Source organism: Heterocephalus glaber, unplaced genomic scaffold (genome assembly GCF_053883595.1).
Source record: "Heterocephalus glaber isolate CG9 unplaced genomic scaffold, H.glaber_assembly_v1.0 deba00000621, whole genome shotgun sequence".
Taxonomy (NCBI): domain Eukaryota; kingdom Metazoa; phylum Chordata; class Mammalia; order Rodentia; family Bathyergidae; genus Heterocephalus; species Heterocephalus glaber.
In genome coordinates, this window is record NW_028258153.1 from 18,485,212 (window position 1) to 18,499,168 (window position 13,957).

Consider the following 13,957-nt stretch of genomic DNA (forward strand, 5'->3'; position numbering starts at 1 on the left):
GGAGACTCTATAATTGATATTACAGGGACACAAAGGATTGTTAGGCACTACTGTGAACCATAATATGCCAAAAAATTTGGAAACCCTGAAACAAATGAGTCTTAAGATATATTACCTATTAAAATAAGACCATGACAACAAAGAAAACCTGAACAGACCGACATGAATAACGAGATTCAATCAGTAATAAAAAGTATCTAAAAAAAGAAAAGCCCAGACAAGATGGATTCACCAATGACTGTTACCAAATTTTTAAAGAATTAACACCATGAGGCCAGGGATTTAGCTCAGTGGTTTCGCCGCCTGCTATGCAAGCACAAGGACCTGAGTTCGATCCCCAGTACCAAAAACAAAAGAATTAACATCACTTCTTCCCAAACTATTCCAAAGTTTTGAAAGGAAGAGAACCTTTCCAAACTCATTCTACAAGGCCAACGTTACCATGATACCAAAATCAGACAAGGAAATAAAATTAAAGAGAATATAAATACATGAAAAAATTCTCAACAAAATACTAACAAATCAGCTGGGTGTGGTGGCATACACCTAAAATCCCAGCACTCAGGAGGGTGAAGCAGGAGGATTGCTTCAAGTTCGAGGCCAATTTGGGCTACACTGTAAGTTCAAGGACAGCTTCAATTACAAAGCTAGATCCCGTCTCAACAAAATTGCTAAAAATCAAATCCAGTAGCACATAAAAAGAGTATATACCATGATCAAGGAGATTTATCCAAAGAATGCAAGGATGGTTTGACATATACAAATCAATAAGCATAATACATCACATTCTGATGATGATATTATCATCTCAACACATGTAGAAAAATCACATGATAAAATTTAACATTTCCTTCATGATAAGAAACTTCAGCTGGGTGTGGTTGTACACATCTGTAATCCCAGCACTTGGGAGGCTGAGGCAGAAGAATCACTGCAAGTTGGAGGCCAGGCTGAGTTCAGGGCCAACCTGAACTAATAGTGAGACCCTGTCTCAAAAAACAAAAACAGGGGGCTGGGGATTTAGCTCAGTGGTTCTGGCACCTGCCTTGCAAGCTCAAGGTCCCAAGTTTGATACCGGTAACAACAACAACAACAAAAAACAGGGATGGAGGGGTTGAAGGGAGGGCAGGGGAATGGGGAAAAAATAAGAACCAAGAGAGATTATGTAAAGGTGCAAATTTGCAATGATGAATGTCATTATACTGTATGCCTAAAATGTACCAATAAAATTAATTTTTTAAAAAACTTCAAAAAATTAAGTATCAAAGGAACACACCTCACCACAACAAGGGCTATTCATGACAAACTCACAGTCTACATCATACTGAATGGGGGAAAGCTGAAATCCTTTTATCCTAAAGTCAGAAACAAGACAAGGCTGTCAACTTTCACCACTCTCCTCTGATATAGTATTGGAAGTCTAAGCCAGAGCAATAAGACATGAGAAAGAAATAAAGGATGTCCAAATAGGAGAGAAAGCAGTTCAATTATCCCTATTTGAAGCCAATATAATTTTATATATGGAAAAAATCTGAAGATTCTATCAAAGGACTATTAGAACTAATAAATGCATTCACTGTATATATTCAGTATTACAGGATATGAAAACAACATACAAAAAGCAGTAGCTTTTTAATACACCAGTAACAAAACTGCCAAGAAAAATTAAGACAGGGCCAGGGACTGCTCAATGGTGCTACCACCTGCTTCTCAAGCACAAGGTCCTGAGTTCAATCCCCAGTACCAAAAAAAAAAAAAAGAAAAGAAAAATCAAGACAGCAATCCCATTCATAACAGTTGTAAGAAACTAAAAATAGTAACTAGGAAAAACTTAATCAAAGACATAAATGTTCTCTACAATGAAAATTACAAAACATGTTAGAATTAAATTGAAAAGGACACAAAAAAAATGGAAAGACAACCCATGTTCATGGATTGGAAGGTTTTTTTTTTGGTCCTGGGAATTGAACTCAGGACCTTGTGCTTGTGAAGCAGGCAGCAGCACCCCTGAGCTAAATCCCTAGGCCTGGAAGATAATTTTTTAAGTGTCCATATTACCCAATCTACATATTCAAGATAATTCTTAAATACAAATGACATTCTTCACAGAACTAGAAAAATAATCAGAAAATTCATATGAAATCAAAGATGATCCTGAATACCCAAAGCAATCCAGAGCAAAAAGAACAAGAATAGAGGTACTACAATACCCTACTTTAAAACATACTCAAAAGCTATAGTAGCCAAAACAGCATGGTACTGGCATTAAAACACATAGACACATAAAAAGAACAGAATAGAATACCCAGAAACAAGTGGGTGTGGTGGTGCATGCCTTTTCTAGCCCTTAGGAAGCTGAGGCTAGAGGATTGTCACAGGTTTGAGGCCAGATGGGCTATAATGAGTTCCAGGCCAGCCTAAACTATAGAGAAACCCTGTCTAAAAAAAAAAAAAAAAAAAAGGCAAGTCCAGAAATAAATCCACATGTTTACAGCCAACTGGTTTTAAGCAAACCCAGCAAAAAAATATATTAGAAAAATCAAAGTCTCTCTTTTTTTTTTTGGTACTGAGGATCAAACTCGGGACCTTGCACTTGAGAGGCATGCACGATGCCACTGAGCTAAATCCCCAGCCCTGAAATCAAAGTCTCTTCAATAAATGGTGCTGGAAAATTTGAGGCTCCATTATTTAGGAGAATGAAACTAGACCTTTTACCATATACAAAGATCAACTCAAGATGAATTAGACTTAAGTGTAAAATCCGAAACTATGAAACTGTTAGAAGAAAACAAAAAAAAATGACTCAGGACACTGGCATGGCCAGAGATTTTTTTGTATATAACCCCAAAAGCACAGAAAACAGAAGCAAAAATTAACAAATGAGATTACATGTATCAAGCTAAAGTGCTTTGCCACAAGAGGGTAAATAACAGAGTGAAGAGACTACCTAAGGATGGGAGAAAATACTTGCAAACTATTCATCAAGTGATTAATTTCCAGAACACATAAAAGATTTAAAAAACTCAAAAGCTTAAAAGCAAATAATTTTGTTTAAAAGTGGGGGACTGAGCGTAGCATGGCAGTGCATATCTGTAATCCCAACACTCTCAGAGGCTGAGACAGAAGAACCACAAGGTGGAGCCCAGCCTTGGGCAACTCAATAAGACCTTGTCTCAAAATTTAAAACACAAATCAAAACAAAATAAAATAAAGAAGGGCTGGGGATATAGCTCAGTGTGAAGCCCTTGAGTTCAATCCCCATTACACACACACACACACACACACACACACACACACACACATAAAAGGGCTGATTATCTGAATAGACATTTTGAAAAGAAGATACACAAATAGTGAACAAGTATATAAAAAAATCCTTACATCACCAATCATCAGGGAAGTGCAAATCAACATAATAAGATATCAGCTCAGTCTAGTAAGAATGGTTATTATCAGAAAGAAAAGATCCGGGAATGTAGCTCAGTGATACTGCACCTACCTGGTCCAGAGTGGTTCTGCACAAGGTCTGGAGTTTGATTCTGAAATAACAATGTAGTGATTCCTCAAAAACTAGAAATAGGGCCTGGGATTTAGCTCAGTGGTGCCGCCACCTGCTTTGCAAGCGCAAGGTCCCGAGTTCAATCCTGGGCACACACAAAAAACTAGAAATAGAACTATTTGGGGTGGGGGTGGGTTGAGTCAGGGTCTTCCTTTGTAGCCCAGGCTGGCCCCGAACTGGCAGCAATTCTCCTGCCTCAGCCTCCCAAGTGCTGGGATTACAGGCGTGCACCACCACACCCAGCTCTAGAAATAGAACTATTAAATGAGCAAGTAATCCCACTACTGGATATATAACCAAAGGCAATAAAACCACATGTCAATGAGACATCTGTACTCACACATATTTTGGAGCACTATTCACAACTGTCAAAAAACTGAAATCAACCTAGGTGTCTAACAATAGATGAATGGATAAAGAATATGTGGTATATCTTTGTAGTGGACTATTATGTGGCCATGAAAAAAGAAAAATTGCCATTTATAGTGACACAGACGAACCTAGAGAATATTATATGAAGTGAAATAAGGCAGAGAAAGAAAAATACTACATGTTCTCACATGTGGAAGCTAAAAAGTTGATCATAGAAAAGTGAAGGGCAAATAGCAGTTACCAAAACCTGAGAAGGGTGTCAGGAGGGAAGAGGATGGTTAACAGGTGCAGGAGTACAGAGTACACAGGAGAGGAGGCATAACTTCTAATGTTCTGTAGCACAGTAGGCTAATCATGGTTGGTGGCAATTAGTTGTATATTTCAAAATAAATAGCAAAGGGGATTTTGAATGTTCCCAATACAAAGAAATGATAAATGTCCAAGGTGATGGAGATATGCCCATTATCATGATCTGACCATGACACATTTTTATACATGTACAGAAATCTCACACTATTCCCCATAAATATGTATCATTAGTGGGTTTTGGGGTTTTTTGTGTGTGGTTTTTTTTTGTTGGTTTTTTTTTTTTTTGCTACCAGGGTTCAAACTTGGGTCCTTGCGCTTGCAAGGGAAGTGGCAGAACCACTGAGCTAAATCCCTGGCCCCATTAGTGATTTTTTTAAGACCATGTGGTGCCAACATTAGGAGATATATAGCTGAATGGAATAGAATTGAAAGTAAAGAAAACCTTACATTTATACTCAATTGATTTTCCAACAGATATCAAGACAGTTGAGTGGAGGAAAGAATAGTCTTAATAAATGGTGTTGGGATTACTGGATATTATATGCAAAATAATTAAACTGAACTCCTATCTCATACCACATCCAAAAATTAATTCAAAATGGACAAAAGACCTAAACATGGGCACAAATCTTCATGACCTAGAATTAGGCAATTCTTCTGACATCAAGTAACAAAGGAAAGCAACAAAAGAAAAAAAATTAATTCAATGATAAAAAATTTAAAACTTTTGTATCTCAAAGCATATTTTCAAGACAGTGCAAATATAACCCTTAGAGTGTATTTGCAAATCTTCTATCTCATAATGGTCTAGTTCCAGAATATATAAAAGGCTTAAAACTCAACCACAAGACTCAAATTAAAAATGGTCACAACCGAAAAAAAAATGAGCCCAGGATTTGAATGGGTATTTGTCCAACGAAGATATACAAATAGCCAATAAGTACATGAAAAAATACCCAATGATATTAGGGAAATGTAAATTAAATGAATGAGATGCCATTTTGCACTCACTAAAATGGCTATAAAAAAAAAAACAAGTGCTGGCAAGGATGGGGGGAAACTGGAACCCTCAAACATTGCTGGTGGTTAACAAAAAAGTGACTCACTTTGGAAAACAGTAAGGCAATGCATATGTGGATGAACCTCAAAAATATCACTATAAGTTTTTATCTTTTTTTTCCCCCAGTACCAGGGATTGAACTCAGGACCTTGCACTTGACAGGTAGATACAGTGCTACTGAGCTACATCTCCAGCCCAAAAAATATGCTAAGTGAAAGACGTCCAGGGACGGGGATATAGCTCAGTGGTTCTGCTGCCTGCCTTGCAAACACAAGGTCCCAAGTTCGATCCCCAGTACCAAAAAAAAAAAAAAAAGATGTCCAAACACAAAACGTCACATAATATATGATTCGGTTTATATGAGATAGCCAGTCTAGGGTTGGGGATGTAGCCCAGTAGCATTGTGCCTACCTGGCCTACCTACAGTACAGTACTGTAATTTTCCTGATTGTACTGTACAGTACAGTACTGTAATTTTATGTTGTTATACATTACAGTACTCCATGTAAGAGTTATGCAAATAAAAGCAAAGACAGCAAGCTGCAGTTTCCTTTGACCATTTCTTTGTTCTGAATCTTGTAATGTACGCACTATATACAACTCCTCATTTAGCAACCAATTCATTAGTCGCAGGGGTGGACCTCGGTGTTAAACAAGGAGCATCTGTACTTCCCACCCACCTGCCACCCACTGCAGCCACACACTTCTGCCCTGGGGTCTCGGTCCTCACTCTCTGTCCTCTAAGAGAAACCCTTCCCTCATATACATGCAAGGCTGGCAATGAACTTTATTCAAATCTCACCTCAAATGGCACTTTCTTTTTCTTTTTTTTTTTGGTACCAGAGATTGAACTCGGATCCTTGTGCTTGTGCAACAGGCGGCAAAACCACTGAGCTAAATCCTCAGCCCATCAAATGGCACTTTCTTAAAAAGGCCTCACCTAGCCACTCTACCTAAAGTAACACACCCCTTCCCTGTTTTATTTTCCTTATACAATGGGCCACAATCTAACATAGTATGTACTGAATCTATATGATTACTTGTTCTGCATCTTACTGTACTAGAATGTAAGCTCCATGAAAAAAAGCTTAGTGTTTTTATACCCCTAGAATCATAGAAGTGTGTGCAAACTAGTACGTTCTCAATATAATCTGTTCAGTGAAGGAATAAATGAATGTAATAAGAGGTAAAAGAGAAGAAAACACACAGGTAAGGTCCTCTGAGGGACGACCGATGCGTCAGCAGGAACCTCTCACCTGCTCCAGGTTGGCATAGGTGACACGACAGTAGCTGCAGTAGCCTTGTCTCTTCTGCATCGTGACTAAACAAAGACAGAGAGCAGCTGGCCTCCAACACTCACACTGCAAAAAATGAACAGGGACCAAGAGCTCAGTGACTCCTTCCTGCTATTCGGGAAATGGCTCAGAAATCTCTTCCTGTTTCTAACAGCAGTTAGGAGGACACAGAAAGTAGACATGAGTTTCTCAATCCATCAGGAACCTGGAGAGAAGATCTAATCAGGCCTCTTCACAAACACCAACTGCTGCCGATATTTGAAAACTTGAAGGACTCAATTTCCTATCAATTTTCTAATAACCTGCTAGAGTTATTAGGAATCGATTCAGTAACGAAGAACACAGTACTCAATTTGTAAAGGCAAATGACTACTTTTAGATATTATTGTAGTATGTTTAACATCCTCTTAGGGAGCTCTTTAATTTTCCCATGATGCTTCTGTACAACTCCAGTTGATCTAAATTTTCGGGGTCATGGATCACAACATCAAATTCCCTATCATGACAGTAAAGTTACCACATGCCAGCATCTATCTACTCAGCTCACAAGAGGCAGGTTTTAGAACACAATGGTGCCTCAGTTCACAAATTTAAGTCTTTCTACGATTCTGGTCGCAAACCGAATTGGACAAGAATCAAATTGAATTCAGTGCTTAGGTTCTGTCGATCTTGTGGGGAAATTAGATTCAGTTCTTGTCCAATTCAGTTTGCAAACAGATTATGGAAAGAATTAAGTTTGTGAACTAAGGTACCACAAGTTGCTAAAATTCCAATTGACAACCAAATCAGTTTCTGGAAACACCAACTATTGCTCTCCCGACCATCACATAAACCAAATAAATATTACGAATTTTTCCCTACTAATGCTCTGAAATTTCTCGACAAATAGTTTCCTACCACCTAACACCATAATCTTTCAACATTATATCCTGCAGTGGTTCCAAACCAGGCAGGATGCCAACATCACTCTGTGAAGTTCTCAATTAGCAGAGCTGAGTAAGAGCCTATGATTCAGAATTTCAAAACTTCCCAAGTAATTTTTTTATTAGCTGACATTGTGTGTGTGTGTGACTAAGTGAAAAAAATTAATTCAGTGTAGTTTCCCTGCTGGTTTGTTAAAATGAAAATAGAACTGCAAATAATTTTGACAAGTTTTCAACTCTAAAAACTTAAATAATCCTATTAGAAAACATACAGAATCATTCTATAATGTGTAATGAGATTATTCTGCAACAGAAAAAGTTTAATTGTTAAAATCAATCTGAAAAATGGAATGACACTTAAAATCAGTAAAATGAAAATATAAAACCTTCAAGTCAAAATTCTATTATAACATCCCCCCAAAGAGTTTACTGAGAGCCTTTGAGTTTCTGACTTCCTACATTTATGGGGAAAATAAATTAATTAAACCAGCATCTGAAACAATATATATGAAATTATTTAAAACATGGTTTTACCAAAAGCAAAAACAAAATAAAACGTGGTTTGGGGCCAGGGATTTAGCTCAGTGGCGCCGTGCCTACCTTCCAAGCACAAGGTCCTGAGTTCAATCCCAGGTACTGGGAAAACATTTTTTAAATATTAAAAAAAATGATCTTTTTCCCATTAATTTGCTTCATATATTAATCTGAAACAACCAAATGACACGAAGTTTGTAAACTTGATTTATAAATAGGGTAATTTTCTAGGCTAAGTGAATCCTAGAGCTTAAACCTAAATTTTGAAAATCACAAAATAACAAACTTTTTAATGACATTCTGAAAATGCAATGAAAACACTGAATGAAAGGCAAAATGATAATGAATCTAAGCCAAGCATGGTGAGTTAGGGTATCACTATGTAGCCCAGGCTGGCCTCGAACTCAGTGAGCCTCCTGCCACCTCAGCCTCCTGAGAGCTGGGATTACAGGTGTGCTTGGGGTTGGGGTTGGGGTTAAGGGTAGGGGTAGGGGTAGGGGTAGGGTTAGCAAGACTGTGTCTCAAAAACAAAAAAAATCAGGGCCGGGGATTTACCTCAGTGGTTCCGCCACCTGCCTCACAAGCGCAAGGTCCCGAGTTCGATCCCCAGTACCCCCTCAAAAAAATCTAATCACACACACAAAAATTAAATATTAACCCTTAGGGCCTTTAACCCCTAAGGCATTATCATCTGCTATTTATATCATCTCTTCTGTCTCAATGACAAAGAATCAGAAGTACATATTGGGTTTTTTGTTTCGTTTTGTTTTGTTTTACGCCAGCAAGCCCCCAGCGGGCACAGAGGAGTCTGAGCCCATATTGGCATTTTTTTTAATTCACATGACAGAACCCCACTTAAAACTTCCCAAATCAAATTCCCTTGGGCTGGGGGAGAAAGCCCAGACACACGCATATTATGCATTCTGTAAAATGTTCCAAGAGATTCTAAGCTGATCCAATAATGTAAGTTATCTTTTTTTTTTTTGGTACTAGGGATTGAACTCAGGACCTTGAGCTTGCACGGCAGGCGCAGCGCCACTGAGCTAAATCCCTGGCCCTGTAAGTTATCATTTTTAATGAATAATAAAATTCTTACCTATTAAAAGGATCATTTCTTCATGGTCAGGGATTATATTACTTTGCCTGACCTTTTACAAACTCTGAATTCAATTACAACCTGATATTTTTTACAAAGTAACAAATGATTTACCTTGAGCAGAAAAGGGCAGGTATTTCATCAGCTGTATTAGATCCAGCAAACATCTGCAAATTAAAATAAAACAATGTTTCAAAAGAAAGATAAGTCACATAAGTACCTACCATTAATCAAATAAATGCCCTCATATTAAAATTTGAAAAGTAACACAATTATGCTTCTAGTAATGGAAGAAAACTGTGACTTTGGAACACAAAGCACTTTACATACTGTACTGTGACACGCTTACTATTAAAACACAACCTACTAAAGTGCTGTATTCTGGAGCAGGGACGCTGTTGGCACCTAAAATATCACCAGACACTTTGGATTTCTAGGTTCCAGGAACAACTGCTGTGAAATAATATAAGGCACAACTGTATCTCTGGTAAGTTTAAGGACAAAAATGCTATCAAACCCCAAATAAGCTTCATGAGAAATTTACACGGAATATATGTGAGACATTATAGTTCGGGTACTGGCCTAATGACTCAAACCCTCAAGCTATCATACTAATTTTAATTTTAAAAATATTGTCAATTCTTTACCATCCACCTGTATCAGTGAACAAAATACACAGAAGGATCAGTGTTTTGTTTTGTTTTGTTTCCTTCCACATTGTTGTGGGCAAAGTGTTTTGCCTAGGATCACTGGTTAGAAAGATTTGTAATACTTGGGCTCAAAAGTGACACAATTGTTTAAAGAAAGTGTAATTTTTCAGCACCTCCCCTGTGTAGAGTTCTACGCTAGAAACTTTAAGGGATAGATGCAAAAACAAGACAAGCTTTCTTGCCTTCTAGAAATTTAAAACGGAACTGGAAAATGAATGTAAAAGCATAAAGTAGTATTTGAGAAACAAGAAAAAAAACATGGGGCTGAGGGCATAGCTCAGTGGGCATTTGCCTAGCATGCATGAGGCTATGGATTTGTTTCCCAGCACTCTAATAATAATAATAATAATAATAATAATAATAATAGCTAATGGGTTCATTTGGAAAGTTCAGTTTTAGCTGGAGTACCCAAATATGTCAAAGAAGATATGATTTTTGTTTTGTTTTTGACCCTAGGGATTGAACCCAGGGTCTTCACATTAAGCTACACCCCTAACCCATTTTAAAATTTTTTTTTATTTTGAGACTTAGTGATTTTAAATCACTAAATTACAGACGATGGGCTCTGATCTAGCCTCAGCCTCCCAGGGAGCTGAGATTACAGGGGTGAGTCACTACGCCCCCCAGTGGATATGGTTTTTTAACCAGGTTTTAGAAAATGGGATTTCCTTACACAAATGTCAGGAAACATATTCTAAGAAACAAACAAGCATGGGTTCGAAAGCAAGAAACCACAAGTATACCTGGAGACAGTAAATACAACGAGTTCAGCTGAATCTAAAATTTCATTTGAGAATTTAAGGGGTAATAAAACAGGAAAGGTAGATCGAGTATTGACATGGTAGGATTCAAAAGCAGACTAAGGAATTCAAACATATAAATTGGAATTGTTTTTTGCAAACAGGTATACTCAAAGAGTGCTTTCGGAAAATTCTGGAACAATGGTTCCCTCCTATTCAAAAGAGCTTTTCAAGAAATATAACTGCTAAAACTACTCAGCATTATTTCCTTGTGTACTGGTAAATTAGTTAAGATCCAAAATACTGAAATTCAGTAAGTCAGAATCCCTTAAAGCAAAATCTCATTTGAAAAAGGAAAATGCACATTTTAATTTTTGTTTGTTTGTTTGTTGTTTTTTGGTTTTTTTGGTACCGGGGATTGAACTCCGGACCTTGCGCTTGTGAGGCAGGCGCCGGAACCACTGAGCTAAACCCTCGGCCCCACATTTTAATTTTTTTAATTGTTTTAATTTCCAGTGACTTTTATTTACTTTATTATAAAAATAAAACAATTATAGTGTGCTTGTAAAAACAAAGAATTAAGGAGTGTAAATAGCTATAATTCCACCACCCATCATTAATATCTAATATTGTTCTAAACATCCTTTTAAAAAAATGGAACAGTACTGAACACTCCATTCTATTCCAGTTTCTCTCGCTTGTCTGTGAAGTACACAGCATTATATATAATTCCAAAATGAAATGCCTACTGATTAGTTTTTCATCTTATCAAAATAAGATAAAACCCCTCTTATTTGATCAGAACTGGTAGTTGGTGACTCAATAATTTTAAAAATATACACACATAACCTTAATATTTTAATCTAAAACATACTATCCACATATGTTTAAGATCAGAATGGGCTGTTTTCTTCATTATTACTCAAGGCTTTTGTTTTGATTTTTTTGTGAACAGATTACCTAGAGTTTCAAATCATGTTTTTCATAAGCCACATCATAATTCACCTTCAACATTTTAATTTTTAGTCTAAAGCAGAAAAAGAGCCTAAAGACATTTTCAAATCTAAGAGCAAAATTATGACTATTTAAGGTTTTTCCGCAACCCCTTACAATTGGCACACCTAGCTAAAAACGAAAGCCTTTTTTTGAAAAGGCCAAAGCATTACATTTATTTTTCTTAAAAATTATAACACTGTTTTTTAAATGACAATGTTCACTCTCTTATCTCACTGATGTTTTGTAATACTTAAAATTGCACAGACTCACCTAGGATAAGAGCAGACACAGCTGAACTGCCTGAGGCTGTTTTGTTCTGTTTTGTTTTTAGGAATACTATATTTCTTGCACATCTGAGATCTGTACCAGATGCAGAGATAAACACCAACAACAATGCTGTTGAGATGATTTTAGAGCTGTACTATGCACCTCAAGCCAATTGTTGTGGCAGTGTAATACAAGGTAACAGAATACGGAATCCTCATAGGAAATATTTTTCAATTGTTTGACAATGGAGAAATCAACTCAACAGAAAATAAAAAAAGACAACAACAGTATTCGATTTTTTTAATAAGACAATCTAAATTACCTGTCTAGCTGTAAGCAAACAACTGCGAAGTAATCACAAAATAATGGTCAAACAGTATACAAAAAAACCATTCTAATTCAGCGTCAGATCTTTCATGCAACGATATTAAATAATTTTCAACTTTTCTTTTCCTTTTCTATTTTTTTTGTTGTTGTTGTTAAATTATCCATACTATGCCGGTTTTCTTTCCATGGTAAGCATCCAGGACATCGCCATTTAGTTTTAAAAAAATAATAATCACTAATGCTCATTGAGTGCTTAAAATTTGAGCCAGGGATCCTGTCCACAGCTTCACATGCACACCTCATCTAAACACCCAACACTCTTAAAAGGTAAGAGGCAAGATAATTCACACTTAGCACATCAGGAAACCGAGGATTAGAAAGAAAAGGTTATCACGTTCAGCTTTCACATCAATAGTGTAGCTGGTCAAATCTGAGCTGTTTATGCTTTAGCCTCTTAACTTCTATGAATGTTTCTCTATATTTAGAAATGCTAATTTTTGTAATATTAGGTAAAAACAAATAATTAGGCACCTAATTTGGTGCAATAAACAATGTCACCTGAAAAAAACAAAACGAAAAAAGGTAGAACATTTAGTTTAACTGCCTCATTGCTGGTCTCTCAGTACCTAGGATTAATGACTTCAAATTTATTTAGCATGACATCGCAGAAGGCAATACATGTTATGTTACAACCCAACACACACACACACACACACACACACACACACATGCGGGCACACATGCGCAGTTAAAACAAGATTTCACAAAACAATACCCTCACCCCGTGTGTTCTGGTGTTTTCTATACTGTCTTTTAATTTTACTTTTTAAAAACGCTAGTCATTGATTTTCATCCCAAAACTCACTGGCTGAAAAATCGCAGTCTGCAAAACACCGTCTCAAATTGTTCAGAGTAAACAATATTTTATAGAAACCAGTTGCTACCCCGAATCCAGCTTTTTTCCAACCAATCGGATACCCACTGCAGTGATAAGCAATCAAAGCTTTAACGAGTTTCTTCCTAGCCGCCTCTGGTTTCCAATGATACAGAAAAACTCCATCGATGGATTAAGTGAAAAGATCGTAAAATAAATACCCCACTCACCGGGGACACCTACAAATTTCCACACATTAAAAAGAAGGGTAAGACACATGCAAAATTAACAAATTCGCCTCTGCTCGGGGCACTCTCCGTCCCTCCTCTTTCTCCTCGAGAGTAAACAACTGCAGTAAAATAAACACAAAAAAGGATGCTTCCACTCGGGCCGAAACCCGCGTCTATCCCTCGCGAGCCACAGGCGCCCCGGGTGGCCGCGGGACCCGCAAGGCTTCCGCGGGCGTCACATTTGCACAACTGTTGCACGACGGCGGTCAGCGATCAACTGCAAACACTCGCGCGCGCGCACACACACACGCGCGCACGCACACACACACACACAATCGGACGCTACCCAAATGAAATGCAGTTGCCACCGAGCCGGGAGCCCGGGGCTGGGGACGCGGGACCCCTGGGGTGTGGACAGGCGGCCCCGATACGGCCCGCAGGTGCATGCGGGACCCCGCCGAGCCCGCTGCTCCCGCTCCTCCGCGCGCCTCACCTCCGCGGAGCCCGCCTGTCCTTCCGCAACCGCGGCGGCTCGAACCCCGAGCCGCCCCGAGCGCGCCGAGTCCCCACTGGAGCCCCGCGAAGCGAAGCGCCCGATCCACGCGCGCCCCGAGTCACGACTGGCTCGCCAGGACTGTGCGCTGCACCGCAACCGCTGCAGCTCT

General features: G+C 38.2%; 1 protein-coding gene across 2 annotated transcripts in view; it reads right to left on the minus strand.

Moving 5' to 3' along the window:
• The window catches only part of Zdbf2 (zinc finger DBF-type containing 2), a 31,232-nt gene extending 17,275 nt beyond the window's left edge, over positions 1 to 13,957 (minus strand). Inside the window, exons 1-3 of one of the 2 annotated variants that reach the window (XM_013074446.3) lie at positions 13,786 to 13,957; positions 9,263 to 9,315; positions 6,557 to 6,661 (exon numbers count right to left, since the gene is read on the minus strand). In XM_013074446.3, coding sequence (XP_012929900.1) covers positions 6,557 to 6,616 — 60 coding nt within the window. In that variant the 5' untranslated portion in view covers positions 6,617 to 6,661; positions 9,263 to 9,315; positions 13,786 to 13,957. The remainder of the gene's footprint in view (positions 1 to 6,556; positions 6,662 to 9,262; positions 9,316 to 13,785) is intronic. The other variant, XM_021263568.2, reaches the window with a different exon arrangement.